This window comes from Tympanuchus pallidicinctus, unplaced genomic scaffold, assembly GCF_026119805.1.
Source record: "Tympanuchus pallidicinctus isolate F22 unplaced genomic scaffold, pur_lepc_1.0 scaffold5, whole genome shotgun sequence".
NCBI lineage: Eukaryota > Metazoa > Chordata > Aves > Galliformes > Phasianidae > Tympanuchus > Tympanuchus pallidicinctus.
Window position 1 is genome coordinate 38572705 of NW_026294769.1, and position 26412 is coordinate 38599116.

At 41.8% G+C, this 26412-nt stretch overlaps 1 protein-coding gene across 2 annotated transcripts in view; it reads left to right on the top strand.

Moving 5' to 3' along the window:
* The first annotated feature begins 2036 nt into the window (after positions 1 to 2036).
* Positions 2037 to 26412, top strand: part of XKR4 (XK related 4) — a 230225-nt gene continuing 205849 nt past the window's right edge. For both annotated transcript variants that reach the window (XR_008211064.1, XM_052703173.1), the window contains exon 1: positions 2037 to 2932. Coding sequence is in view for 1 of the 2 variants with exons in the window: in XM_052703173.1 (XP_052559133.1) it covers positions 2091 to 2932 (842 nt within the window). In the remaining variant the exon portion in view is untranslated. The remainder of the gene's footprint in view (positions 2933 to 26412) is intronic.

Below are 26412 nucleotides of genomic sequence, written 5' to 3' on the forward strand. Positions count from 1 at the left end.
CCACCACCCAATCTCCTCACCCTGAATCTGACAATTTCCATTCGTTCTCCTCTCCCCCACCCCAAACAGTTTAGGTGAGACTTTCAGCTCCAGAAGCACAGCAGTTGCACCCCCATGCAACCCCGTATCACCCCATAACCTCTATTAGAAATCTGTAGCACCGTTTGACCTGCGTATGTCACAAAGTATCAACTGAAGTAACTCAAAATACACACTAAACCGTTTTCTTGAAGATTTAACTATAAATAGAACGACTTGGGAACTTGTTGAGATACGTAAGCCACGAACTTGCAGCTAAATTAGCTCTTTTATTAAGCACCTTCTCTGCTGACAAGGGGAGCTTAGGTGCATATACTGTATTATATATAGGGACTGGGTGAATTATTAAAAGATACCTGGAGAAAGAAGCAATTTGCATTAAAAGTCTGAGGCAATGGAGATCATATGGACCGTAATGAGAATAAAATTAATGCGGGGTTAAAAAAAGGAACAGAAATAAAAGTGCAGCTCCAGCACTGCAAAAGAGATTGCAGAGGAAATGTATATTATTTAAGAACCATTATGCAATGATGTAATTAAAGACTCTTGTAATGTGTGATAACATGCAAAAGAACAAGCAAAATGAGGTTTCTGCGTGCTCGCTGCCTTCCAAAGGCTGAGTTCTGAGTTCTTAACACCCTCAGAATAACCCAGCAATGCACTCTGTCGTCTTTTCTTGAAATCTGAAGTAAAAGATTGTGTCCAAAAGGGAACTTCATACTGACCATGCAGATTGAAGGGTTAGAAGGCATTTTCAGCCGCCCATATAACTCCTTTTCTTTCATTAATAATTGGAAGGGGCTATGTTTAGTCATCTATTTTAATGTAACAGTGCCCTATCACAGCCACACTGACATTCCCATTAGAGCATTCCAGCAACGAGCTTGAACTCTCTCACTGCTCTGTTTTAGGGATGCTTTGAGCTTATTCCACAGGTATAAAATAGAGAGCCAAAGAGGCGTATCAGCGGCTCAGCCCGCACGCATTGGGTATGGGGGCGAGAGGAGGCAGAAGGCCGAGGGCAGGCGGCCGAGGAGAGCTGCGGGCACCGAAGCACCGCGCTGAGGTTTAAAGGGCTCCGGGAGCTCCCGGGCTGCGGGGAAGAGGATGGGGCGGAGGGAGGGAGGCAGGGAGTGAGTTCGCTTGCCGAAGGAAATGTTTAAAATGCCATTTCTTCGGGTTGGCGGACTAAAACGGTGCCTCCCCACCTTCTCCCAGACGCCTGTTAAGAAAGTGCGAGTCACGGCATCATTTTGGAATGACACTTCTCTCGGCTGCGTTTCACAAAGTTACGACAACTAGAGCGGCGTTTCCAGCGGGATGGGAAACGGGCGGCTGCGGAGCGCCCAACTCGCGGAGGTGGCCCAGGAGGGGCGGTTCCTCCGCTTCGGGTCCCCCCGTCCCCAGGGCCGCGCCGACGGCAGCGGGGGGCGGCGGCAGAGCAGGCGGAGAGCCCCTCCCGCCGGGACGCTGCGCGGTCCCGGCACACGCCCCGTCGCCACCGCCCTCCGGTGCCGCCGCGCCCGCACCTCCCAGCAGCCGCGGGGCCGAGCGCCCCCTTCCCCGCCCCTGCGCCAGCGCCGGTGCCGGTGCGGGGCGGGGGGCGGCGGCAGGGAGGGAGGAGGGATGAGGTCATCCTCTTTGCCGGCGTCAGTCAGCTGGGTGGTGGCGGCGGCGGGCGCGGGCGGCGGCGGGCACGGGATGCGCTGCTCCGGGCGGCGCTGCCCTGCCCGCTCCCGGCTCGGGCAGAGCGCGGCGGCCCCGGCAGCCCCCGCGGAGGAGGAGGCAGCGGCGGGCGCGGGGCGGGTGGGCTGAGCGGAGCTGAGCTGAGTGCTGCTCCCGCAGGCGAGCAGGCAGGCAGGCGGCGCTGCGGCCGCGGCCGCCGCGGAGGAGCCGCCCGCGGGCGCGGAGCGGGGACGCGGGGAGCGGCGGTCCGCGGCGGCTGCAGAGGGCGGGAGGCGGGCGGCGGAGGAGGAGGAGCAGGGGGAGGCGCGGGATAAAGGAGCGCTCGCCGCTACCGCTCGCTCTCCGGCGGGGCTGAGTGAAGCATCATGGCCGCGAAGTCGGACGGGCGGCGGAAGATGAAGAAGGGCGGCGAGGTGGCGTTCACACCGCTGCAGAACTCCGAACACTCGGGCTCCGTGCAAGCGCTGGCCCCGGGGCTGCCCGCGGGCGCCGGGCCGGGCGGCGGCAGCGACGACGACGAGGCGCCCGGGGGCGGGTGCTGCAGCGGCGGCGGGGACGGCTCGGGCGGCGGCTCCCGCTGCTGTTGCTGCTGCTGCTGCGGCGGCGGTAGAGGAGGAGAAGGAGGGGGCGGCGGCGGGGGCTCGCGGGGCTCGGGCGGGGGCTCGTCCTCGCTTTGCCTGCGGCTGGGCAGGGAGCAGCGGCGCTACTCGCTGTGGGACTGCCTCTGGATCCTGGCCGCGCTGGCCGTGTACTTCGCAGACGTGGGCACCGACATCTGGCTGGCGGTCGACTACTACCTGCGAGGCCAGCGCTGGTGGTTCGGGCTCACCCTCTTCTTCGTGCTGCTGGGCTCCCTCTCCGTGCAGGTGTTCAGCTTCCGCTGGTTCGCGCACGACTTCGGCGCGGAAGACGGCACGGCCGCCGCCGCCGCCTCCGGGCAGTGCCCCGCTGCCGAGAGCAAACTGCTGGTGAGCAGCAGCTCGGCAGCCGCGGACATCGACTCCGCTCGGCCCTGCACGCCGCAGCGGCAGGCTTCCACTGCCAGCAAGGGCAACGCCAACAGCAGCAGCAGCGGCAGCAGCGGCCCCGCTGGAGGCGGCCCCTCCAGCGGCAGCCGCGCCGGCAGCGGCAGGTCGGCGTCGTGCGCCTTCTGCATCTGGCTCCTGCAGTCCCTCGTCCACATCCTGCAGCTGGGGCAGGTTTGGAGGTGAGCGGGGGCCGGGTGGGATGAGGGGAGAGCCCGAGCCGCGTGCGCCGGGAACTGGGCTGAGCCGTTGGGAAAGCGTGCGAGGAGTCAAGGGGGAAAAAATGGAAAAGAGAAGAGAAAAGGAGAGTGTTCTGAAAACGCGCCGTCGGTGCGTGCGTGCCGGGGTCCTGACGCGCGGACGGGACGGTGGTGCTGCCCGCCGGGAACTTTTCGAGGAGATGGGAACGCACGCAGCCTCCCGGCGCTGTGCTGGTGCTGTCTGCGTGTAATGCCCCTCTCTTTGCCCTCAGAACGCGCTTTCTGCACGATGTGATGCGGTGAAGGAATCAAACTTTTGAGTGGCTGCTGTCAGACAGATCGGGCGGCGGTGGGCTGTGCCGTGCCTTGCGGAGAGGCTGTGCCGAGGTGGGCGCAGGGGGAAGGCTCTCCCTGAGAGGCAGATGGATGACATCATAGTTTGCACAAGTCGCGTTTCCCCAAGTTCGGAGCGTGTTTCCAGGAGGGATTTCTCTGGGGGCTGAATGCTCTGTAAATACACTTAGTGCTGCTCGAATGGGGCAGAGTTCAGCCCGCAGAGTTTTTCGGGGGTTAACTTTTGGTATGGAATCGTGTTGTGCTGTGTGTGCTACAGCTGAAAATGCTTCTGGGGTTTCTTACCTGCTGAGTGGAATGGAATGCCTTCAAGATTTCTCTTCGGGAAACTATTATTTTGGAATTGTTGCATCGGAGAACACAATGTGATGTTACTTCAAACCTCTCTCTCTGGAGTTCTTAATTTCATTCCTAATCTTCATTTTGCTCATGGACAGGCTATTGCTGTGTGCCAGTGCAGTAGCAGCGTGGCTCTGGTTCTGCCTGTGGCCTTCAAGCCTCAGGGAACACAGCAGCACTGCAAGGCCATGAGACCCTGGGATGCCATAACAAAGTATCACTCACTTTCCGGATCCTTAGATTTATTGCAACAAATGGAGTATGTTCACAAGTGGGAAGAATTCTCAGTTCCTGGTGTCATTGATTCCTTCTTTAGTATCTACAGCATAGCTTGAGAGCAAAGCTGATTTTGGAAGGAAAAGCAGTGCTTTGTTGTAGATCTTGTGTGTGCTCTACCTCTGTATATAAACGTGGGGCTTTCTGAATGATCAGGCTTCTGTGCAATGTGTGGTGCAGTTCCTTAGAGGTGTATGTATAATGATTTCCATGTAGAAATTCACACCAATATCCATCAGTACAGATGCTGAATGTGCGACATGCTGAGTGAGATGGAAGAGAGTTTTACAACTCTATTGGAGAACAGAGAGAAGGGTTGGGTGGAGCAGGGTGCAATCGCCCAAGGCGCAGCTCTACCCAAGGAGTGCCTGGTGCTCTCAGCTACTGGTTTGCACATGGAGCACAATTCCTTTTGGCATAAAATCTGCTCCCTGTGGGGATACCTGGTCTTCCATATAGTTGGCTGAGCCTCTTCTGGTCAGGTATAACTTCTCTTCATGTTTTAGGAGTGTAGGAGTACCAGAATATTAAATGGCAAGGAGTGCTAGGGCATTGTTTATATTTTAGCTTGTTATGCCCCCCTCTCCTTTTTCTTTTTCCCCAGTGAAATGGAGCCATAGAATTGTTTGTCAGTGACTTAGCAGTACTAGCGGTTATCCACAAATGTATGAATTATACGGTCAATTGAATGCAGTCTTGCATATCAACGCTTCATAATTAATTAAAGTGACTTCATTTTAATTCCCTGGGTACATCCCTCATAAGGGAGATCCTTAGCAGTCATCTGAAACTAATAATCAGCATCAGGAAGGAGAGACCCTGTCAACCCCTAAAGAGCTCTATGTGTAAACAGAGGCTCGGAACAAGCGTCATCCTTGGAAAATGAGCGCTATTTTCTGGGAAATGAAATGCTGACAAGGAGTAGTCCAAAACTTCTCCGAAGAGTAACATCTGCACTGGCCTGAGCCAACAGCCCCCTGAGCATTTAGGCTGAAAGATCGGAAGGATATTTGATTGTATGTGTCAGCACCACAGGTGCACTATCCCTGTCCCCACAGGTGAGCAGCTGCTGCTACTCTTAGTTCTGTGTCTCCTTCTTCTTGTCTTAACTCAGTTTTCAGTATTTTCTTTTTTTTTTTTTTTTTCTTTTTTCCCTCTGGGCTCCAGTTAAATCTCTGCTATGCTTGTATTAAAGTTTTCTAGCACTTTTTAAATTGAATCCCCCACCAGCAAAGATGATAGTGGTATTTCTGTCCTTTCTCTGAGAAGGAGCTCTGCCAGGGGAGGGACAACTGGGGGTTCGGGACAGGGTCTGTACCAGAGGGCAGTGGGCACGGAGCAGGCTGCCAGGGCAGTGGGCACAGCCCCAAGCTGATGGAGTTCAGGGAGTATTTGTATAACATAGGGGTTAGGTTTTAGGTAGTTGTGTGGAGCCAGGAGTTGGTCTTGATGATCCTCATGGGTCCCTTCCAACTTGAGGAGAGAGGTTTACTTGTGCCTGTTTGGGATTATACCAAGACTGGTGCTTTGCTTTGGTCTCATTTGGTATTCCATCACCCTCTGTCTCCTCATTAAGTGCTGAATTGATTCCTGAAGTCTTCAGTTTCTCTTCATTTGTTTCATTGCCAAAGGTTTTAGGGGGGGATTTGTTACAACTGCTTATTTAAGAAGACCATCCTGGGTACACCTGGCAATCCATACTTACGGATTAAAAGAGTTAGAAGTGTGGTTTGAGTATTTCTATAGTCTGGCTTTTAATAATGTCAAAGCTTTTCTTTGTTTCATGTTTAAGATTAATTTTTGTTTACAAATATATTGAAAGCCAGATCATGGAAAATGATTGTGTGTTAATTCTAACTAAAATGTGCTAATGGAAAAATGAATGAAGTCTTTAATGTGATGTAGAACAATGCTGTAGTAGGCAATCTAAAATTATTAAAACAAATTTTTATTGGAATGTGAGGAAGGGGAGCTGCCCATCCATTCTGAACAGAAGTATGTCTTTTTTTTTTTTTTTTTAAATTGGTGTCATATTTTTTTCCCCCAAAAATATAGAGGATCAAATTCTTCCATTTTGAAGAATGAGGATGTAAATGTCTCTTATTTGGGGGGTTGAGGGGATGGGCGCATTCACAGATTTCCTGAAGACACTGTTCCTCAGTTCAATTCCATTGGAGTTTCTGAGGAGATGTTTGCCACATCTGAGTGCAGCCATGGGGCCTTTGTTGGCAGCTAATTTCATGTTAAAATATGATCACAATGAGATGTGCTGGTTTTTGAAGAGGCATTGTGCCTTCAGAGTATGGGTACATTCCTATGTGTGTTCTGCATTTTACCAATACACGGGCATGAAAGCCACACTGTGGAGCCAGTTCTCCCAAAAATGTGCTGTGAGAGATGTGGCCTTTTATTAGCAGGCTCTGGGGTGTACAAAGAGGATGTAACACACTGGGTCTTTGTATTGCATTGTAAGGAAAGAAGGGAGTGAATGCTTTAATATCCCTCCCCAATTTATAGTCTGTAAGGACTGTGCAGAGGTATAAAGGCCAGCAGGTTTCAGATAAACTATTGGCCTTTGGGCATGGCATGAAAGTGTGTAGACACTGCCCTTGAGCATCCCTTTGATATGCTGAGCTTCCCAGGCTTAGCCCGGGCTTTCAGATCTTGCAGTGGATAACAGGCTGTGTGGCTGGATGTTGGAGATAATAGCGTTCATTTGGCACCTGTGGAGCTGCTGGATTTCCTGGAAAGCTTTTTGTTCTGAGTGAACAGAAGATGGGTGCAGGGTGGCAAGGGTGTCAGTGTGAGGGGCCTGGGCTGAGCTCTGCCAGCTGTGTGGGAACGCACCTGGAGAAGGAGGAGGTGGTGCTGGCCCTTCCAGGTGTCGCTCATTCACAGGGCAGATGTTTGTTCCAAAATAAGCCTGGTTCCCTTGGAGTTGCCCTATAGTGCACATCTTCCACTGCTCTCAGTTCTGCCTAAATATTGGCACCATCTTCATCCACAGCTGTTTTTATTTATGTGCGATTTTAAGAAATCATTATCTTCTTTCTCCTTCCTGTTTCCTATCTGGGCGAAATAAAAGGTTGCAGGAGGGTTGTGAATGTGATGCTGGATTCTGGAAGTGGTGCGGGTTGTGGTCCCTCTGGTATCCTGTGAAGGCACTTTTCACAGAGTGGAGTCGTCTGCCAAAGGAACTTCATCACTTGCTCTCATAAGTTTTACCTCTGCAATCATTTGATGCTCCTAAAATTTCAAAATAAAATGGGAAACAGTGGCTGTGTGATGCATGAGAAAGCCATACAACTTTCTCAGGTGCCCCCTATAAAGCATGCCAAACCCTTAAGCTGAAATTTTGAATGGTTGTTCAAAAGAAGAAATATATTGCTAGTCCACCTCCATCCTTAAATAGACTTATGGCGTTCATACTCTCTGCTCTACAAAAGCAGTTTTGACACTTCTGTTCAGGGTAACGTAGGAGCTCAGTTTAGTTAGGTGGTCAATAATTCCAGCTGCCATTGGACTTCACAGTGAGATGTGATAATATCTCAATTTGACACCAGTTTTTCTCACTGTTTTGAAATCTGTCAGATAATTTGTCATATTGAGTCCAAATTTATGAGTCATAGCCATTTCCTAGACAAGATTATTGCATATCCTTCCATCTGTCTCTTAGTAAACCGAAATGCTACTGCTCAGCAATACCGTATTTGAAAGAACCACAAAATGGTTTGAGTTGGAAGGGAACTTAAAGCCCATCCACTTCAACCCCCAGTCGTGGGCAGGGCTGCCCCACACCAGATCAGACTGCCCAGGGCCCCACCCAGCCTGACCTTGAACACCTCCAGGAATGGGATATCAGCATTTCTTTTGAGTTACTGCATTTCTTGACTTCAAGTCCTGTTGACCACCCGTTTTGCTTGCTTAGGATTCCGGAGAAGTGATGGATTGCCAGAAATAAGTATTAAAGTTCTTGTAACTTCTGTTTTTCCTGATGCCAGGACTACGAGGGACTGACTGTTGTGTAGCTGGCCTAACTACATTTGAACTTCCACTAATACATTCAGCAGAATAAATATTCCATTCTTTTTTTTCGTTAAGACAGTGATATGCAGATAAAGACTGTGTCTTTCATAATTTTTTTTGGAACACAAATGTGAAGCTTTACTATGTTCTTAAAAATCTCTTACAAGTCTGCATATAAATCAGATTTGGTATTCAGTTTATTCTAATAACCTAAGCTACATATAAAAGATGCTGATGTACTTTAGAAGAAAGATGCTGTACTTTAATAATTAACAAGGGTTCTCTCTGTGGAGAATATCTATCACTTACATAAGTTTTCAGATTTTCAAAGGACTGCTTAGGTACTAAGATCTCTGCTCAGTTGGCTTAGTAGGTGAACTCATATTTTACACACAGAATGCTTTCTAGCAACTTATATGTGAGGGGGGCGTGGGGAATTCATTTTTGGACAAAGCCAAATAAGTGGAAAGTCTTAGATTTTCAGGCTTTAGAGGATGTAATGTCCCAGTGTGTAGATATTATATGCGGAGTTGTCTACTGAAATGCAGGAATGACTATACATATGTGCTATGAATTCAAAGAAATGCTTCATTCTATAGCTTGTTTCTCAATGTTGCAGTCTTGCAGTCCAACCTGTTGAGTTTTTCTGGATAAAATTTCCTCCTTCCCTTTAAGTCACACTAGGAAAAGAATGTAGCTCTGAAAGGTCAATGCGTGTGTCCAAATCCCCCTGGAAAAACAAGAAAGAGTAACACCATGGAGGGATCACTTATTCTGCTCCCTATCTTGAGGTTATTTACATCAGAGCACTCCTTGTTGGGAAGAGTTGGCTGGCTTAGTCCTTAATATTTGTCCACAAGGACTGACAACTACAAAGATATAGGAGTTGTTGTAAAATTAAAATGAAATCAATACTTTTGTCACTTAGCAGGATTAGCTTGTTCTCCAACTTCTGTTTTCCCATTAAGTAGCTTTTCATACTCAGTGGGTTAAACACAACAGTAACTTACAGTTTCAGTAAACAGGTTGTTTGGGAGGGATTTATTGGGCACAGGCAAAATCAATAGTTCTTTTGCTTACATTTCAAGGTACAGTAGACACTTGTGTTGCTGAAGTGGTGCCATTTCTGTCCATTTTAGCACAACTATTGTTTGTGTACATCATGTCAGAAAGATATAAGAGGCAAATAGGGTATAAAAAGATCTGTTTTGATTTTTTAAAATGTGAGGAGGTTTCTAAGAAAGAGAATGTGAAGGAGAATTCATACAATCATAGAATAGCCTGGTTGCAAAGGACCACAGTGATCATCCAGTGATGATCGTCTACTATCCCCCTGCCATGTGCAGGGTCACCAACAACTAGACCAGGCTATCTAGAGCTGCATCCAGGGATGGGGCATCCACAACCTCCTTGGGCAAGGAGATGGATTGTGGAGTGACACAGGAATACCAATTAGTCCTTGTGTGCTCTGCACCTGACTCCAGCTTGTTTCTCTTCAATCTGACCAAAGAGAGAGAGTATCTGAATAATGCTAAAAATGACTGTTGGAGAGACTGGGGAAGGAGGCTGGAAAGAGAAGAGTTTATATGTCTGGACAGACTCGCAGAGAATGTTGGATGCAATTTTAACTCTGACTGTGTCAAGTTGTAATTTGAAAAATGGTAAACACAAGTCTGAGGTATCAGTTTGGCATCAATTTACTGGGAAGAGAGTACTCTTGAGTATGTTTTTGTAAAATGTAGAATTAATAAATAAATAAATAGGCCATGAGTATATATTTTTCTAAGAGATTTTACTTCAATTTCCTAGCAGTCATAACCTGAATTAGCATCTCCTAGTGATCTCTGATTGCTCAAATATTTCCTTATCACCCCTACTCTCATTCTGGGTTCCACCCTCAATGGCCAAAGAGTAATAATGTGAGATTTTTTTTCCCAAATAAAACATTTCCTATACTATACTATTTCCATTACTTTTCTTTTGTTATAATGTGCTTGTGCTGTTCAACACGTGCATGGTAGAAGATTTTTATGGTGAGCTATATGAATCTTGACTGATGGAGTTAATCAGTGGGGATGGTTAGTGCTATCAGTTACAAATGATTTGGTATCACTGGTTGGAGCGAATGGGATGAGACTGCTTTGTGAGTATTTTCAGAGGAAGTTTGGCAGTCAGTGATGTGACAATGAAAGTAGCTTTGTGTTCTTTTGTAAGTGAAAAGTATGACTTAAGCAAGACTAATGTACCAAGGACCAGTACCAGCGGCTTCAGAGAAAGATGCAGATGTTCTAACATGAACAAAGTGTAAATTATCCTACAGATGGAAGAACAGTTTTCCTTATCTCTTATAGCTGCTATCTATTAGAATGATTTCTGTCCTTAAGGATGAAGGCTAGTGGTGCCACAGTGTGCTGCATTATTCACTTTAATGGGATGTTTTTGTGTAAACATCTAATCTGCCAAGTTCTTTCAGTCGTGTTTTTCAGTGTGTGGCACTTGGGATCAGTAGCTCAGATCCAGCAGGTCCAAGTAAAGCACTTTGTGACAGTGAGCACTAGACTTCTGTTCTGTAGCAACATCTATACCTCACACTGACAGTGTTCATGCTTACTTCCATAGAAAAGAATGGAAAACCACTGTGCTTGTATTCTCATGGTATAATATTTGTTAGTATGAAATTATGAGCTTTGTAATTACAGTTGTGTTGTCATTTTTTATCTTGAAGAGGGGTATGGGTGGAGTTATGTTCCTTCTTATTTTTCTTCAATTCTAAGCTTAATATTCTCACTTTATATGGAAATTTTTCTGCGAGGAAGATCTAAAAGAGAACTTGGCTTTACAAAGCAGAATTTAGGTGTTCTTCAGGTGCAATGGGTCTGAAAAATGTGCTCTAGAGAAATGGGCTCAGCAGCCCAATTGTTAAAAAGTTCTTTGAAGAACTAAGACATAACAGGCCTTAAATGTCTTGAAAGTGCCTTTGAGGCTTGTGTTTCTGCATTTTGGCTATGCTCAAATTGCCCCAGCACACACTGCTTGAGTTCCTATTTCTCCTTCAAGCCCTTTGCAAAGCAGGAACTAGGCTGAGTGGCACCAGAATCCCTTTGTGAGCAGAGTAATCATTTGGGATTTAGGAGACTTGAGTCCATCGTCCTTTCCAGTTGTGAGCTCCTGTTTGCCAGAGTGTTTCCTCTACTGAAGCTTAGGAGGGTCTGGACTGAGACATTTACTCTTCTTCCTGCTTGAGCTGCATCATCACGCTGTCAGAAATGTCTTGTTCATGAGGCCGGGCAAGAAGAGCACAGTTCTTTGACCAAATACTTATGGTCCTCGAATACAGATCTCCTCATCTTTCTTGTACTGCTTAATTGATTTCAGTTGCCCACCTTTTAACCTTCTCTGTCTTATCCCAAATGTCCGTGCTGCCAGTATTTCTGTTTGTGAATGTGTGGTACTGTTGAGTCACAGCCTGAACCACTGATTGAGCACATGGGGAGAGGAGCTCGTCAGCCTTGGGGGCACAAGTGAAGGCAGTTCAGCTGAGTGAGTGGAAGGGGAGCATGGCTGCACCTCTCCTAGATTTCATTTAAGGGCTGACTGCCACTGGGGAAGGATCTCTTTCTGGAGGAGTGGAGCTTTCCCCTGAGAACCTGGGGTCTTCTGATATGGATAAGCAATCTTCTTCCCTTCCCTTGTACTTTCTATTCTGCCGATTCTTCTGTCATCATACCTCTGGTGAAACACTTTTTCCCATCATGTCGGTCTGTCCAATTGCTGCAGTGAACATTCATTCCATATGTATAGTGTAGCCACAAAACTTATTGTATGTATCCACATCAAAAATACCTGATCAGCTTATAGGAATAGAATGAGGCAATTGAAATTGGTGGAGGCAGAAGGATAGGTACTCTTTTTTTTTTTTTTTTTTTCCCATTAAGTTCTTTCTCTGTCGCATAGTTGACTATAGAAAAAAAGGCATTTTTGATGTGTTACTCTAGTTGCTTCACTCTTTTCCACGGCTGTCTTGTGCAAAAGGAAATGAGAAATTTAAAAACGCCTGAGTGCCCAGCTCTGGCTGAGTTTCTTGAAGATTGATTTTTGTTGTTGTTGTAGTTGATCTTTATCAATGTAAGAAGCACAATTTTATGGCAGAAATAAAACCTGAGCAATTCTGTACACTTCCCAACTTTGTCTCCCAGCTCACCACAAGGAGAAGACTGGGAGCCAAGTATGCGTCCTCTCCTATCAAGCCCCACTGCACACAGAGCCCAGATTTTCAGTATGCATCACTTTGGTTGCTGTTTTTTCACGTCTGAATTTCAGAATGAATGTCTCTCTCCTTTACTTTGATTGGGGTTGGGCTTATTATCATTTTAATTTTCTTGAAGGAGGAAATTTACTTCTATCTGCCTTATTTGAGGCATTTTAGTCTATACTTCTGAAAATATTATGATTTAGTCACCTATTACATACCGAAAATATAAGTACTATATACATATTATGAAGTTTAATTTCTCTACAGTATGTTGAGTTACTTTGTCTAGATGGCCACTCGAGCTAAATTATTATTTCAATGTGCCTATCAAAATATACTTGAAGTTAAAGATGTTCAAAACATGAACATCTCACTGTAGTGGACATCCTGGTACATGTAAGCAAAAACTTAACATTTTAAGGATTTATTTCCTCAAAAGTTTTGTGTTTATTAAATCCATAATATGCTAAATGACTTAAAGTTCTCTTCTTCAAACTCTTTCCTTTGCTTACATATTCTATGCTGTTCTAAGTTAGCTCATCACCTCCTCTCTTGCACTGTTTTCATTTTCGGTTCATTTGCTCTGGAAACTGAATCCAGCATGCTGTGTTAAAAATGGTCTGGGTAAGAAGTGCTGGGAGTTCTTTTTGAATGTAATGAGGATGCTAGGACCAAAGTCAGCCCAAAGCTTCCAAATGCGGGATGTTTCTGCTTCAAAAGCAGTGATGTGTATGGTGACAACAGACAAATGAGCCAAATGTGAATCTCGTTATCATTGCCAGTAATAATGGTGGAAAGAACATTTAACACAGAATTATTGGGAAAAGCATAAATGTATATGGAGTTCATAGTATACTAAGGAAAGATGTTCTGTAAGTAAAGACTGGGCAATTAAAGAGGATTTACCCAAGTGAAGCCAAATACAGCGCAGAGTATAATTAATGTGGCTGAGATAATTCAATAATAATGGCTTTGAACTTTTACAATAGTGCATTAATGCATGTGTCAGAAGGAGGGATTGCATTTACAATCAACAACCATTTGTTAGGGTTGTTTGTTTTTTTTTTGTTTGTTTTGTTTTTTTACCGCATAGGTTAATTAAGAATACATGATGACAGTCTATGAAGATTACCTTACTGAACAGAGGGCTGTTCTTGGTCCTGAAATATGTCATTAAATATTTTTCCTGTACCTAAACTAATAATTCTGTAGGGTTTTTTTGTTTGTTTGTTTGTTTGTTTTTTCTGTAACATCCTCTCATTCTGTAAATGTCACTTCTGTGGCAAAGATATGCCCCAAATTGACTGAGGGAATTAAATAGCTGTTGGCATTTTTGCCTGTATGGCTACTGTGGAGGGCTGCTGGAAAAACTAGCACGGGTTTCAAGAGGAGCCACTTCACCATCAGTTCCTAGGTTCCTCTCTGAGGAGATCAGCAGAGCATGAAAGCTGCGGAGTTGAGAAGATCGGAGAAACTCTGGATTAAGTGGACCCATCTCTGTGCAAAATAGAAGCTGTTGTGCGGGTGGTATCAGGGAATGTGTGAATTTGGGTTTGTTTTGTCAGTGAGTGGTTGTTTTAATCTCATGAAGGTAGAAGTATAGCCCCTCCAGATGGAGAGAACTGGTCTCGTGACTGAGCTGGAATTTGGGCTGTGAGAGGTTCTTCATGCTTCCCTTCCTTCAAAAACTTTCCTAGCAGCAGGAGGCTGATGTTATTTGGAATTTTGGGGATCATTCCATAATGTAAATAATGAGCAGTTGCTACTACTTGTGATTTGAGAGAATGTTCAAAATGAAGAGGTGTTTCCTAACTCCACTCACGATCAATTTCAGAGGTGGACTCAACCCATCTCCTTGAGTCTGACTAATCCTCCACTTCTCATCCATTTCTTATACACTCTGTGGGCTCTCCCAAGGGATCCAGCCCCTTTTCTATAGGGTTAACTTTTTTTTTTAATAGGACAGATACCAGACTTGTAGTACATCCTGCTGTTGTGGACTTCATGTTAATATTGTTATTGTTGATATTATTTGCAGCGTTACAAATGAGCTATTTGTGTAACAAAAAAATGAAGTGATGGATGCACACCTTTATATTTATTAAATATTGTGTGATCTGACTGACTTCACTTAAGTACAGAAAGTATTGGATGAGAAGAACATGGGTGGATAGTGATATGACAAGGGGAATGGTTTTAAAATAAGACAGGGGAGTTTTAGGTTAGATATTAGGAGGAATTTTTTCACTCAGAGGGTGGTGACACACTGGAACAGGTTGCCCAAGGTGATTGTGGTTGCCCCATACCTGGAGGCATTCAAGTCCAAGCTGGATGTGGTGCTGGGCAGCCTGGTCTGGTGGTTGGTGACCCTGCACATGGCAGGGGGGCTTGAAAATAGATGGTCTTTGAGGTCCTTTTCAACCAGGGCATTCTGCTATGATTCTATGATGAACACTGGAAATTGTTGACTGTCATCTGAGTTATGATTAAGAATATTCCAGTAATGGTAGGAAAGTGTTCCTAAAGGATACTGAGTAAGGAATAGCCATTAAACATTATACTCTTCTAGTAATTATTTGTTTTTTGTCTAATGTTAATTCTTAAAGGATTTTAAATTTCTGTAAACTAATTAATTGGGCTTTGAAATAATTGGGATTTAAATTACCAGCTTGTAGTAATGTAGGATGTTTTATATACCTCAGCAAAATCTATCTCCTTAATTTGATATTATACCAACACCTAAGCAGGAGAAATGGCCAACAGCCTTATAAGACAGCTAACATTAGTATGGGAGTCCAACTTAAAAGGACGCTGTTCATAATCATCTTCATAAAAAAAAAAAAAAAAAAAAAAAAAAAATTCTTTTGAAGTTCACTTACAAATTCAGTTTGACTTTGTTAATGACTTGTACTGATTTCTTGAGCTTTATTAGTGCAAATACTTATGGAAGGTATATTTTAAGCCTGAGTTCCAGAATATTAATCAAAAATTTAATTACATATTCAGTACTAATATTCACAACTCATGAGTCTTAATTTCATTACTCATCCAATCAAGGACCAGAAGAGATGACACATGATTTAAATATCAAATCGGCTTTGTTATTTCTAATTAGCAGACACAAGGGATTGGTTATTAAAGAAATTAACTTGGGCACCTTGAAAACTGAAGAATAACCTTGAATTAACAATAAATTTAACGTTCAAATCTGTTCACAGAAAATTTATGGGAAGATTTAATGCATGTCAAGTGTATGTAAACTACTTGCAAATTTATAAACAATAGAAATATGGTAGAAATACGTCTTATGTCATGCCATAAATCATCCTTTGATGAATTATTCCTGGATGACACCTTAAGAGTTGTGAGGAAGACGAAAGGAAGATAGAAACATTATTTATATACATTTTGTGTAATTATCTTGGGTTCAAATACTGCATCTGTCACTTGATTCTCACCAAATATCTCCTTGGCCAAATAAATACACATCTAGTCATAATGTAGAATGTGTCAAACTGGATTTACGTTACCACGTGAGAGTGCTGCTACTTCATTGATGTTTTCAATTCTTCAACCTCAACAATTTGTGAAAGCTCCTTTTGGAGTGGCAAAGATTTGTAAATGTTTGAGAGTTCGAAGGACCAGTGGAAGAATTGGGTCTTCTTTATTCCTACTGACACTGCATGCTCAGTTTAGTGTCTGTCAGCTCCATTACAACACAAAGCTCTTTGATTCTGTGAGGTACCACTCTTGATGCTAGAAGAAGGCAGCTCTGTTGCTCCCTCAAAGCTTCATGTCTATGAGTAGTATTGGTTTCTATGGGGAAGGGAGGAAAAACCATGGGAACAGTCTGGGAATTATACTAATTTCTATTACTGAATGTGTATGTAAGTGTGATTTGTTGCAAGCAATTTCCTGACACAAGACGAGCCCCTCCTCCTTTCCAATCCCCAAATAAATAAGTAAATAAATTTAGGTGAATATTATTTTATTATATAGTCTTCACAGAGAAAAGAAATGCATGAAGGAGAAGTCAGATGAAATCTGGGAATTGTGAATCATGGAAGTCTCCTTTATTTTTTTTAATTGTCTTTTTTACTTGGCAACTATTTATATCATATTCGAGCATTAGTTCTAAGAGAGAAATAATGTTCACTTCAAAAGCAGCTTCCTTCTCAATAAATAATTCAAAGCCGTAGATTGTTCAAGAGGAAATATCAACACACTAGTAGTAATTTAATATACTGAGCAATCCCACTCCCTTTGCTTATCTATGATTTAAATGGAATATGACAGTTTAGGGTCTCCATTTGCCCTATGGCATGTTGGGATCAAACTTGGCAAGTGATTGCAGCATTTTCATATCTTCAGAAGAAGTGAATGAAAGTTGCATAATTCAGGAAGGATTTCTTAATTGCATGCTGAATCAGTTTGCCTGTGTTCTGATTTTGTGTTCTGAATCCAAAATATTGCCCAGGACTAGCTTTAGAGCACGTGAATATTTTCTCTGCCTTTCTTAACTAGTATCTCACAGTTATGTTTCTTTTTTTTAGCTTGAACTGTTCTTCTGAAGCACAGTTTCACTATATTAACTATTTTTGCTTTATCTTGTGGCTGAAGGTCTGGCCTTCTAGAGTTGCCTGACTTGTGGTATTCATCTGCAGAGGACAACCATCTTTTTGAATTGTTAACGTATTTTGCTGTGCTATACAGTCACTGTAGTATTTTTTGTCTTCCTTTGTCACCTAGGCCAACATCTTAGACCACAGGATGCCAGCTGGGAAGCTTTATGTTTCTGTCTTAAATAGTATTAAAAATTGTGACGATTAAAATAGATTTGTTCTAACTCTAGTTCACTTTCCTTATGGGAGGAAAGTGCAGAGCTGAGTGTCTATCTATGGCATAGGCCACAGTTAGAATAAGGCTACAGGTATATTATACCAGCATTCAAGTTAGGATTTCTTTCATTCTTCACATCACTTTATGTGGAGGAGTTCATGTGTATTTGGGCTGTTTTGTGCTTGGTGCATCACAAATATGGCATTAACTTTCTTCTTCTTTGGCTGTACACATGCAAAATCGCTCTAGACTCTGAGAATTAACATCCCTGTGAAGTGGCTACATAATCAATTGAACTATAGCAACTTATCTCTGGTTCGAATCCTTGGAAGTGGTTTTGCATTGAAAGCAAGGGATGCCTACTGCCAATGGATGTTAAGTGCAGTGCTTAACTTCCTGAGTTTGTCCTTTGTGTTTTCCAGGGTCTGTTTCATTCTAATGAGCCTATCATTAGGAAGTCTTCTAACCATAACAGTGTTTATTTTGAAGATATATAATGAAATCAAACATAGGTGCCTGTAATTGCTGTGGTAATAAGATGCACCCCAGGGTTGTACTTCTCCAAGAGAAGAGCAGACTGCAGTTGAGAAGTAACATGTTTTTTTTTCCATGTTCTTAGAAGGAAATAATTGCTCTCTCAACTTCTGTAGCATTCTCCAATTTATCTGGCTGATAAGGGAAAAAGGTAACCAGAGATTCACACAGACCTGTTCTCCTGAAGAGGAGACTTTAGCTGAGTAATTCTTTTTCCAGAATACAGTTTCAGTACAAGATGAATTTAAGGTAGGATGCAAGGGGAGCCATCCCCTCATCATGTTAACCTGTGCTTGCTTGGAGAAATGGAATGCCTCAAGATCTGGCTTTTTGTAAATGAATGCTGCCCTTTCTTAGAATATGCCAGCAATTTTCATTTTGTGAGTAGTCTGCTGATCATATAATCCACATGAAAGCAGAGAACATTAGATCAGTGGTAGATGCGTGTCTTTGATTTTAAAATGTCTGTAGGATATTTGGATATTTCATTTATGTTCCAGTGGATATAAGCGTGTGGATTCTTGATGGAACAATGGTGATTGTAGCTCAAGGACAGCACTGTGAAGGATGAGTTTTGGAGCACCAGCTATCAAATGCAATTGGATGAAAGAGATGTCTATAGATGCATTGTTCTTGTCTGACTGGCCTCAAGTCGAAGGTGATACATGTGGAAGGATTTCAAAAGAGGAATTTGGAGAAGACTGGGGGAAACCCATATCGCTTCTAAATTTCTATATGTAAGCAAAAAATAGTGCACGATGAGTAAAAGCATGGAAATGTAAATGCAAATCATGATTTGAATAGCAAAGGAAAAGAGAATTGGGAGCTACAGGGGAAGTAGAAGAGGGCACACTGCTGTCAGGACTGTGCTTGATCTGTTTAAGTAGTGGGGTGATGTCTTTCAGGAAAGGCTGAAACATTCAAACAGACCTGCTAAAACCTGTGTAAGAAAGGAGAAGTGGGAGCATCTGTGCAGAATTTGAATCTGGTGAACTGATGCTTGGAAGTAGTGTTTGAAAGTGTTATGATACTGAGGAAAGAGAGAAAAATAGAGAACTGCTGGTATACTACTGGGCATTAGCGATGTAATAACTTGAAAGAGTGGGTAATATGTGCTCTCAAAATTTTTTTTAAAGGGCTGCAGACATTAATGGTAATGAATTGTGAGAAGAGTAGACATTACAGCAATGTGTTGAAATCTTATCATCATGGAGGACTTAAACTTGAATGCTGGAGAACACAGTCTATTAGTAATCTTCATAGATGTTTGCGTGTGGAAGCTGACAGTCTTCATCAATTATCTGATGTATCAAAAAGATCTGTTACAGTGTTTGTTTCACATGTAGATGTAGTTCTAGATTTTCTCAGTGAATGATGAGAACACTATCAGAGAGGATGGGAACACCAAATAAGCTTCAGCAGTGTGGTCACAGTTATCTTCAGTTTCTTTCCTGAGGAAATTAAAAAATATATGCTTTTTTTTTTTTCCTTATTTCAAAACAACAAAATTTCATAACTGAGGGAACCTCACTAGGAGGAGAAGCTTGCAGATATAAATATATAAAGACATTCTAAATGTCCTTAAAGTTAATAATGTGAACAATGCTGGGAATATGAATGTAAAAAGAAGATAAAGATTTATAGCATTTGGCTCTAGAATAAGGTGACTGTATTAAAACTTTGTGGCACTGTAGGAATAAACAAGGGAGACCTTCTCCCCTCCCTGACTTCCTTCCCAGTTGGCTTATCTGCAACTAAAACTGAGTCTCAGAGGTCAAGAAGTTTGGAAAGAAAATGAGAATTCCCAAAGGCAAGCAGATCTGGGCTTTGCAAAAGAAGTAACAAATGGCAAAGCATTCTTCAGCTATATGGTAGGGACAGAAAATGATGAAAGAGAGATGATATCTAGTAAGGATGAGTATTAAAGATAATCTAGATATAGCTCAGTGCTTTCCCTCATTTTTTAGTAAAGATGCTAATGTTAGCATGGAGGCAAAGGGAGGATAGATAATGTATACGAAGGTATTAAATTAGAAATTAATATAGCTGCAGTTAAAGCAGCAGTCAATGAGTAGATCTTAGTAAAGCCAGGAGGAATGAACAATTTCCATTCCAGGGTACTGAAAGGAGTGGTGAATTACATCATAAGTTGAATCTGTCAAGACAGGGATAATACCATGCGGCTGGAGAACGCAGTAAATGCAGGGGCATATTGAAGAAGTTGAGAAATGAAATTATTCAGCATCTATAGATTTATGAGAATGAAGCTTTAGGTATCCTTTCCTTTGTAAAACTTTTCTGAAGACATACAATTAAAGGAGCATGTGGAATGAAGTGCAAGCACATTTACTAAATAGGCAGCACCAGCCTAGCTTGTCAGCTTTTTCAGTACTGTATTGAATTTTACAGATGAAGGAAGTGTGTTGTGCATACTCTGCCTGGCAGTGGAGAACAACTGCCATACTCTAAAAGTTTTCAGAAGAGATGGTCAGAAAGGGGCTTATCAAGAGGCTATAAGGTAGTAAAGAAACTAACTTACTAGTGAGTGTGTTGAAGTGCAGCACATGCAATATTTTCTGAATTATAACAGGGAATCTGTGCAGCCATAGCTGCCATTTCAATGAGTGACCCAAACTAGGGGTGCACTGAGAGTTTGTATCCCTTATAGCCTCTTTCTTACCATTCTGGAGTCCTGTGCTCAAACAACTGCACTGGCATTTTGCATGCATTTTCAACATACAGCTGCTTTTGTTTTCAAAATTCTGAGCTTTATATCAGATAGAAGCTTGCATTTCATACCTAGTGTGAGCATATAGGGATTTTGTTTATTCTTCAGGCATGATCTGAACAGGAAAAAAATAAAAGTGCTGGTAGAAATACAGTCAAAACAAATCGAGCCTTTCTACATTTTGATTTTGCTCCACAGAGATGTATTGTCACATGCTATGAAATCAGAGTGCTTAAAAACTTCAGAGTCAATGATTTAAGCTTCCGTTAAATATCTTCTCAAATAGGATCCAAGCATCTTTATCTGTAGCATACCCTGAGACCACAGTTAAATTAGAACTCTCCATATGTTGCAGCATGCCATAAAATTGTACTTAAGCTTTGCTATGATAAAATATACGTGACACCAAGTTTTTCTAAAGGTACAAGCTTCAGTGTTATGGGAGTTTACTGGCTGCTTAGCAGTCATGAGCCTTCAGTAATTTGCTTAGGTGCTTGCAAAGTGCCAGAAAAAATCCGATTGTTACTGATGAAAATTTTGATAACTTAGAATTTAGTTCTGAATTGTAGAGATTATTTACTCAAAACAGCTATCTTGGTTTTTGCACAAGCCCATGTCCTTGGTAAGATTTTCTGCTTTTTTTGTATATGTCCCATAGTATCCCAAATATTATCACGTTTTTGTGAAAACAATTTCATACTTTAAATTTTTTTACCTATTGCAAAATGAGCATAGGACCCAGAAAATGAGTGATCGAGATACAGAGCAGTACAGCTTCACTGGACTGGATTATGTGTTCCTTGTCCAAAATGGAAATTCCAGAGGTATATGTTAAGTTTTGTTGAGGAGTTTATTTTAGCGTGTGTTCAGTAGTTTTGTTGTCAGTTCATACTAGAGTTTTTCTGACCTCAGACATGGAAGGGATTCTTCTCCCTGGCCTTTCATACGTCTAAGCACTTCAGGAACAGAGTTAGTTTGATGAAAAAATAAATCATATTTTGAGCAGAGTCTGGAACACCTTGTTCAGAGTACCACAGAGCCAGCCAAGGAAATTGTGCTTAACAGATGCTGGGGTGAAACAGAGGTTAGGAATAATGCTGGTGTGATTGAACAGAGTGTTAAAGCAGTTTGCAGTGCAGGAGGTAACTGGGCAGGTTACCGCATGTGCTGATGTGAGGGGTATGGGCAGAACCCATCCATTGGTTTCCATGAGCTGTCTTTCCATGAGCTGTCCTCACAGCTTAATCACAGCTCCTTTAATCAGCCACTGATTAAAGCACACTTGTGCAGTTCATCAATTCCCAAAATTAGTAGTATCTTACTTGTCATGGGCAAAAATGGCAGAATCAGGCCCCAGGTGGTACTGTAAGTTTGCTAATAGTTGCACAGTGGATTACCCATTTGCTTTTCATAGAGTTGGGATTTTTATTTGGTGAGTGCTTCTTGTGCGGCCATCACAGCAAGAAAAAAAGCTGTGATGTGCAGGGGAAGTCAAGGCCATATGTGTGTACTTTATACTTTGTAGCTGGTATGACCAAGGGGAAGAATCATATCCTTGTAGGGGAGGTTCTCCATCCCTTGGATCATTTCTATGTCCCTCCTCTGGATGAGCTCCAGCAGCTTCTTGTCTCCTGTACTGAGGACTACACCACATCTGGATGCAGTAATAGCTGTGTCAGGGGTCCAGACCAAAAATTTCACTATGTCCACTATCTATAGAAATACATAGAGGGCTCTGATCCTGCAAACACCACGACGCATTACACATTACAAAAACCACATGTATTACATATATAAGCTGCTGAAGAATCAAAACAAGAGTTCCCTTTCTGTTTAAAAAAATAAAATAAAATAAAAGTTGGTAACTACATCATTCAAATCAAGTATTTTATATTTTGGGGCCAAAAGGTTGTTTCAATTTCAGCTACCATTTTGGACTCATGAACAGACATGAGACACCTTGGATGGCAGATTAATTTGCACTGCTAAAGCATTCAGGAGTTGTATATTCTGATGATATTCTGTATTTGCATCTTTTGCATACTTCTTAGTATGAAAACTCTTAAATTGTTTTTAGAAGTCAGCAAAAGTGATTCTGATTGTGTTTGATGCTAGTGAAATTCTTTTTGCTGAAAAACAGGACACATTTCAATAGTGAGATTAGCTAGACTGTGAAATATTACCCCTCAAGGAAGTTGTAGGAGACCAGTTGCACGGATCATTTAAATGCAATTAGAGAAAGCATTGGAGGATGGAGGCAGGCAATTTTCCCTTCCCTCCTTCTTGCCCCCCCCCCCCCACAAATAAGCTTGACAAAATGTCATTTGGGGAAATAATAACAGATTCAGGTTGCATTTAGAAAGTAGTTTTAGCTGAAGAGGGGCAAATTTGGAGACATTACATTTCAATACTTTGGTGACAATGCCTGCGCTTTGGGATGTTTCATTAAAAAAAAAAAAAAAAAAAAAAAAAAGTGACTTGTCATTTTGCATTGGTATTTTTCATGTAAGAATTGGCTTGTGCTTGTTTCAGGTTGATTCAAAAATATGTAACTGTATTTCCTTTTCCTGCTTTTGTCTTTCCACCAGCTTGTGATTTAATTGAGCTAAAATTCTTTTCTTTTTTCCCCTTCCTAAAGTAAAGGGTCTATTACTTGTATAAGTGTAGAAAATACACTGAAAAATCGGTTTGGGGTTGACAAAAGGACAGACTGTCTTCTCCTGTGAGATCTCTTTTATTTAAAGTCCTTATTTACTAGTTAAGTTGGGTGACTTGGTGGAAGTGCTACCTTTTAGAGCTTTCAAGTTTGATTTTGCTGAAAAACTTGGTGATCTGTATCAGTTTCAGTATGAGATAGATACAGTGGCTCAGACTGTCATGATTGGACTCTAAGTTGCTCCAGTTGTTACTTAAAGCTGCAGCAGTTCTAAACAGAACTGGAACAAAGACTGAGAAGGTCTTTGGTTCATAAATCTTAGATTGCTCTGGTATGAGGGTGAACTTCACCTTCCAAACCCTGGAAAGTTGCATCCTATGTAAATTCCACTGTGTGCATATCAAATTCCCTGACAGATGTGGAAGATTTGACCTTCCTACTTGGTGAGGCCCTCACCTACTTGGTGAGGCTTCACACAAATAAGAGGTTTGAGGCTACTGGGATTAACATTGATGAAATTTAGCAACCTATAGTAAAACAACAGTCTGAATATAGTGTGATATACGATACTTCATTAATCTTGTTTTTTTTTTCTTAAATAGTGATCAAAAAAGAAATGAAAGTTTTCCACAAAAGCTTGCTTTTGCTTAGTTGCTTCAAGAACATTGTGTTTTTCCTCGCTCTGTTGCTGTCTGTTGTTAATTAGGGAAGTAGAGATGGATGTGTAGAATTAGGTTGCACATAATCTCATCTGAATATTTAATCATAAATGATTAAGATGAAGATTTATAACACGGATTTTGACATTCTGGCTGATATAGCAAGGTTAATAGAGCTATATTATTCACAGTTAGAAATTGCCTGGGAAAGCAAGAAAGCCAGTAGTGTTTACAGACATTAAAGGGCAACAAGATCTCCAAGAATGTTTTTAATTTCTTTATTTTTAGAAAAAGAAAACCAAAACAACATATGCAGATAGTTTGGGAAATTTAAAATATCTACGAGAGAGAATTTACATGCATATACAAAAAAAAAAAAAAAAAAAAAAAAAAAAAAAGGAAAATTATTATACAATAAAATGTACAATACTGGAGTCTGACAGAAAAATAGAAGCAGATCTATGCATCTGGTATTTGGTAGAATAAGCAACTGGTATGGTATGGTATGACCTAGGGTAGAAACTGTTCCAAACGGTCCCATTATACTTTTTTGGGATTAGAGTTGCATGTTATATTCACTCTGTAGAATACAAAACCTCTAACAGTACCAGAATTCCATGAGTTGGATATAGTAACATATATTAGCTATATCAATAAGTGTTATTTTCTTAGGAACTGCAGTCTAACTACAATTCTTAGAACATTATTAGAGCAATATATTATCTCATGATCTCCCAAACAAGGAGGAGTAATTGTGTGGTTATAACATCACTCTGAAGGACATAAACCATCATTAGATAATTCTTGATTTGCTAGAGGAAGAACTAAGATATTGAATAAAATACAGAATATAACCACCCTAGTAAATGAACAAATACATAAACAAGCCATGTATGATGGGAAATGAATAATTGTACCCAGAATTTAATCTGAAAGCCACTGTTCCAGTCTGGAAATGTTCAGATCCTTAAGCACCAATGTTTAAACTGCATTTTTATGTAGATGATGAACTGCTTCTGCTATGTAGAATATAATGTTAATATAGGTGGTCAGGTTGTTGGCTGTGTCAGAACTGTCTGCATCTGGGATTCAAACACTCCATTCTGCACAGATTGTGAAGATGCATGGAGTCAGGCAATCTCTAAGTCTGCTGGTGAATATATCTGGGATCAAAGTTTCAGAAACTGGATTTATTAGCTTTATTTATTGTGTTGCTTTCAGGTCTGGTGCTAGCATACCTACACAGTACCTTTTGGCTTTGTGCAGCTTGATGCTGATCATCCTGTGATTGTCTTTTCTCTCTGTTCACAGAAGGACTTAGGATAGGATGTTTCTGAGCACTAGCATCAACCAAACTATATTGTCACAAAAGCCAGTGAAACTTGTTACTAGAGCCTTTCAGAAGAGAATTAGCAGATTGACATTTCTGAAAATCTTCAGTATGAAGTTTCACATCTTCAGTATGAAGTTTAATTTATCCTAGGAAACCTACTTTTGCATTTGGCTTAAAGGAGGGAGTTACTCCCAGAAGGGGAGTTGACAGCAGAAGACTGGTGACAGCTGCTTGATGCTCTGAATTATCACTCTGGAAGAGCTGTAGATGTCCCTGTTCATTGCAAGGGAGTTGGGCTAGCTGACCGTTAAAGGTCCCTTCCAACTCAAATGATTCTATGAACATAGAGTTTAGATCCCAGCCAGCCCGGGAAGAAATTAGCCCCTGTAGACACATTCCCAAGTGGCTTTCTCTCCTGTTCCACCTGTTTCTATCTTGACAGCCCTGACCTGTGCTTGCTGTACATATTCCACTTTCACTAATATTATTCCTGCCTACCCTGTTGTTTTTGCTCTGGGCCTTGGGAAGGAACACTACCTATTCTGTTCAGAAATGTCTCCTGCATAGCACCAGCCTGTCTCTGATGCTTATATCTGTTTGTCTACGATATTTTTGTCAAGAAGGACATTTGTTCTGCAGTATAGGTAGATTTTTGGTTTTGCAGAGGATGACAAGGATTTTTTTTTTCCTAGAACATACAATTTTCAGTGGTAAATGAAATATTTAAGCCTTTTTGCAAAAGTCATTGTTCTCTTTCTGCGAAGTCGAAAAAATTGACATGATATCTCATTAGCCTGTACAGAGATTAATGTCTATTATACCAATTAATTGGTAGGCTTCATAAATATAAACTACAGTATCAATGAAGGTTTTTTCCTTCCAGAATATCTAATTAGATATTTTTTTTTACTTTAATAGCTAATGTAGTGTTCTGAATACATGGATATTAATATTAGGTGGTCACAGTTAAAAACTGTCGGTCTACAGCCAGACACAGTTATTTTCTTTGTTAAGCAAAAAGTTGTTCAGCTCCTGTTTATGTTTCTTTCATATATATAGTTGAAGATTTTGGTGGAATAGGTTTTTTAACTTGGTAAACAAGATGTAAGTTGATTGAACTCTCATAGGCAGTGAGCTGTGATCAGTTTCTTACCCTCTACATATTAATTCTGAAGCCAATCCATCCTAAAGTGTTTGAGGTCTCTGTGTTGGTCAGATGAATTTACTACTGTAAAATAAAGCTTGGTACACAAACAAAATCCTGGTATTTTGTATCGAATGCGTAAGGCAGTGTGTTGTCAGCTTCCACTATATTTGAAATTTAGCCCTTCTCAGCAATTTTTCTTCCTTTATGCCATTTACTTTAAGAGCCTGACCTTATTGCGTGTTTCTGTGAGTAATTACGCTGAGTACCCCCATTTGAAAGCACACTGAGCAGGGCTGGACCTTTAACCTGTAAATGTCCT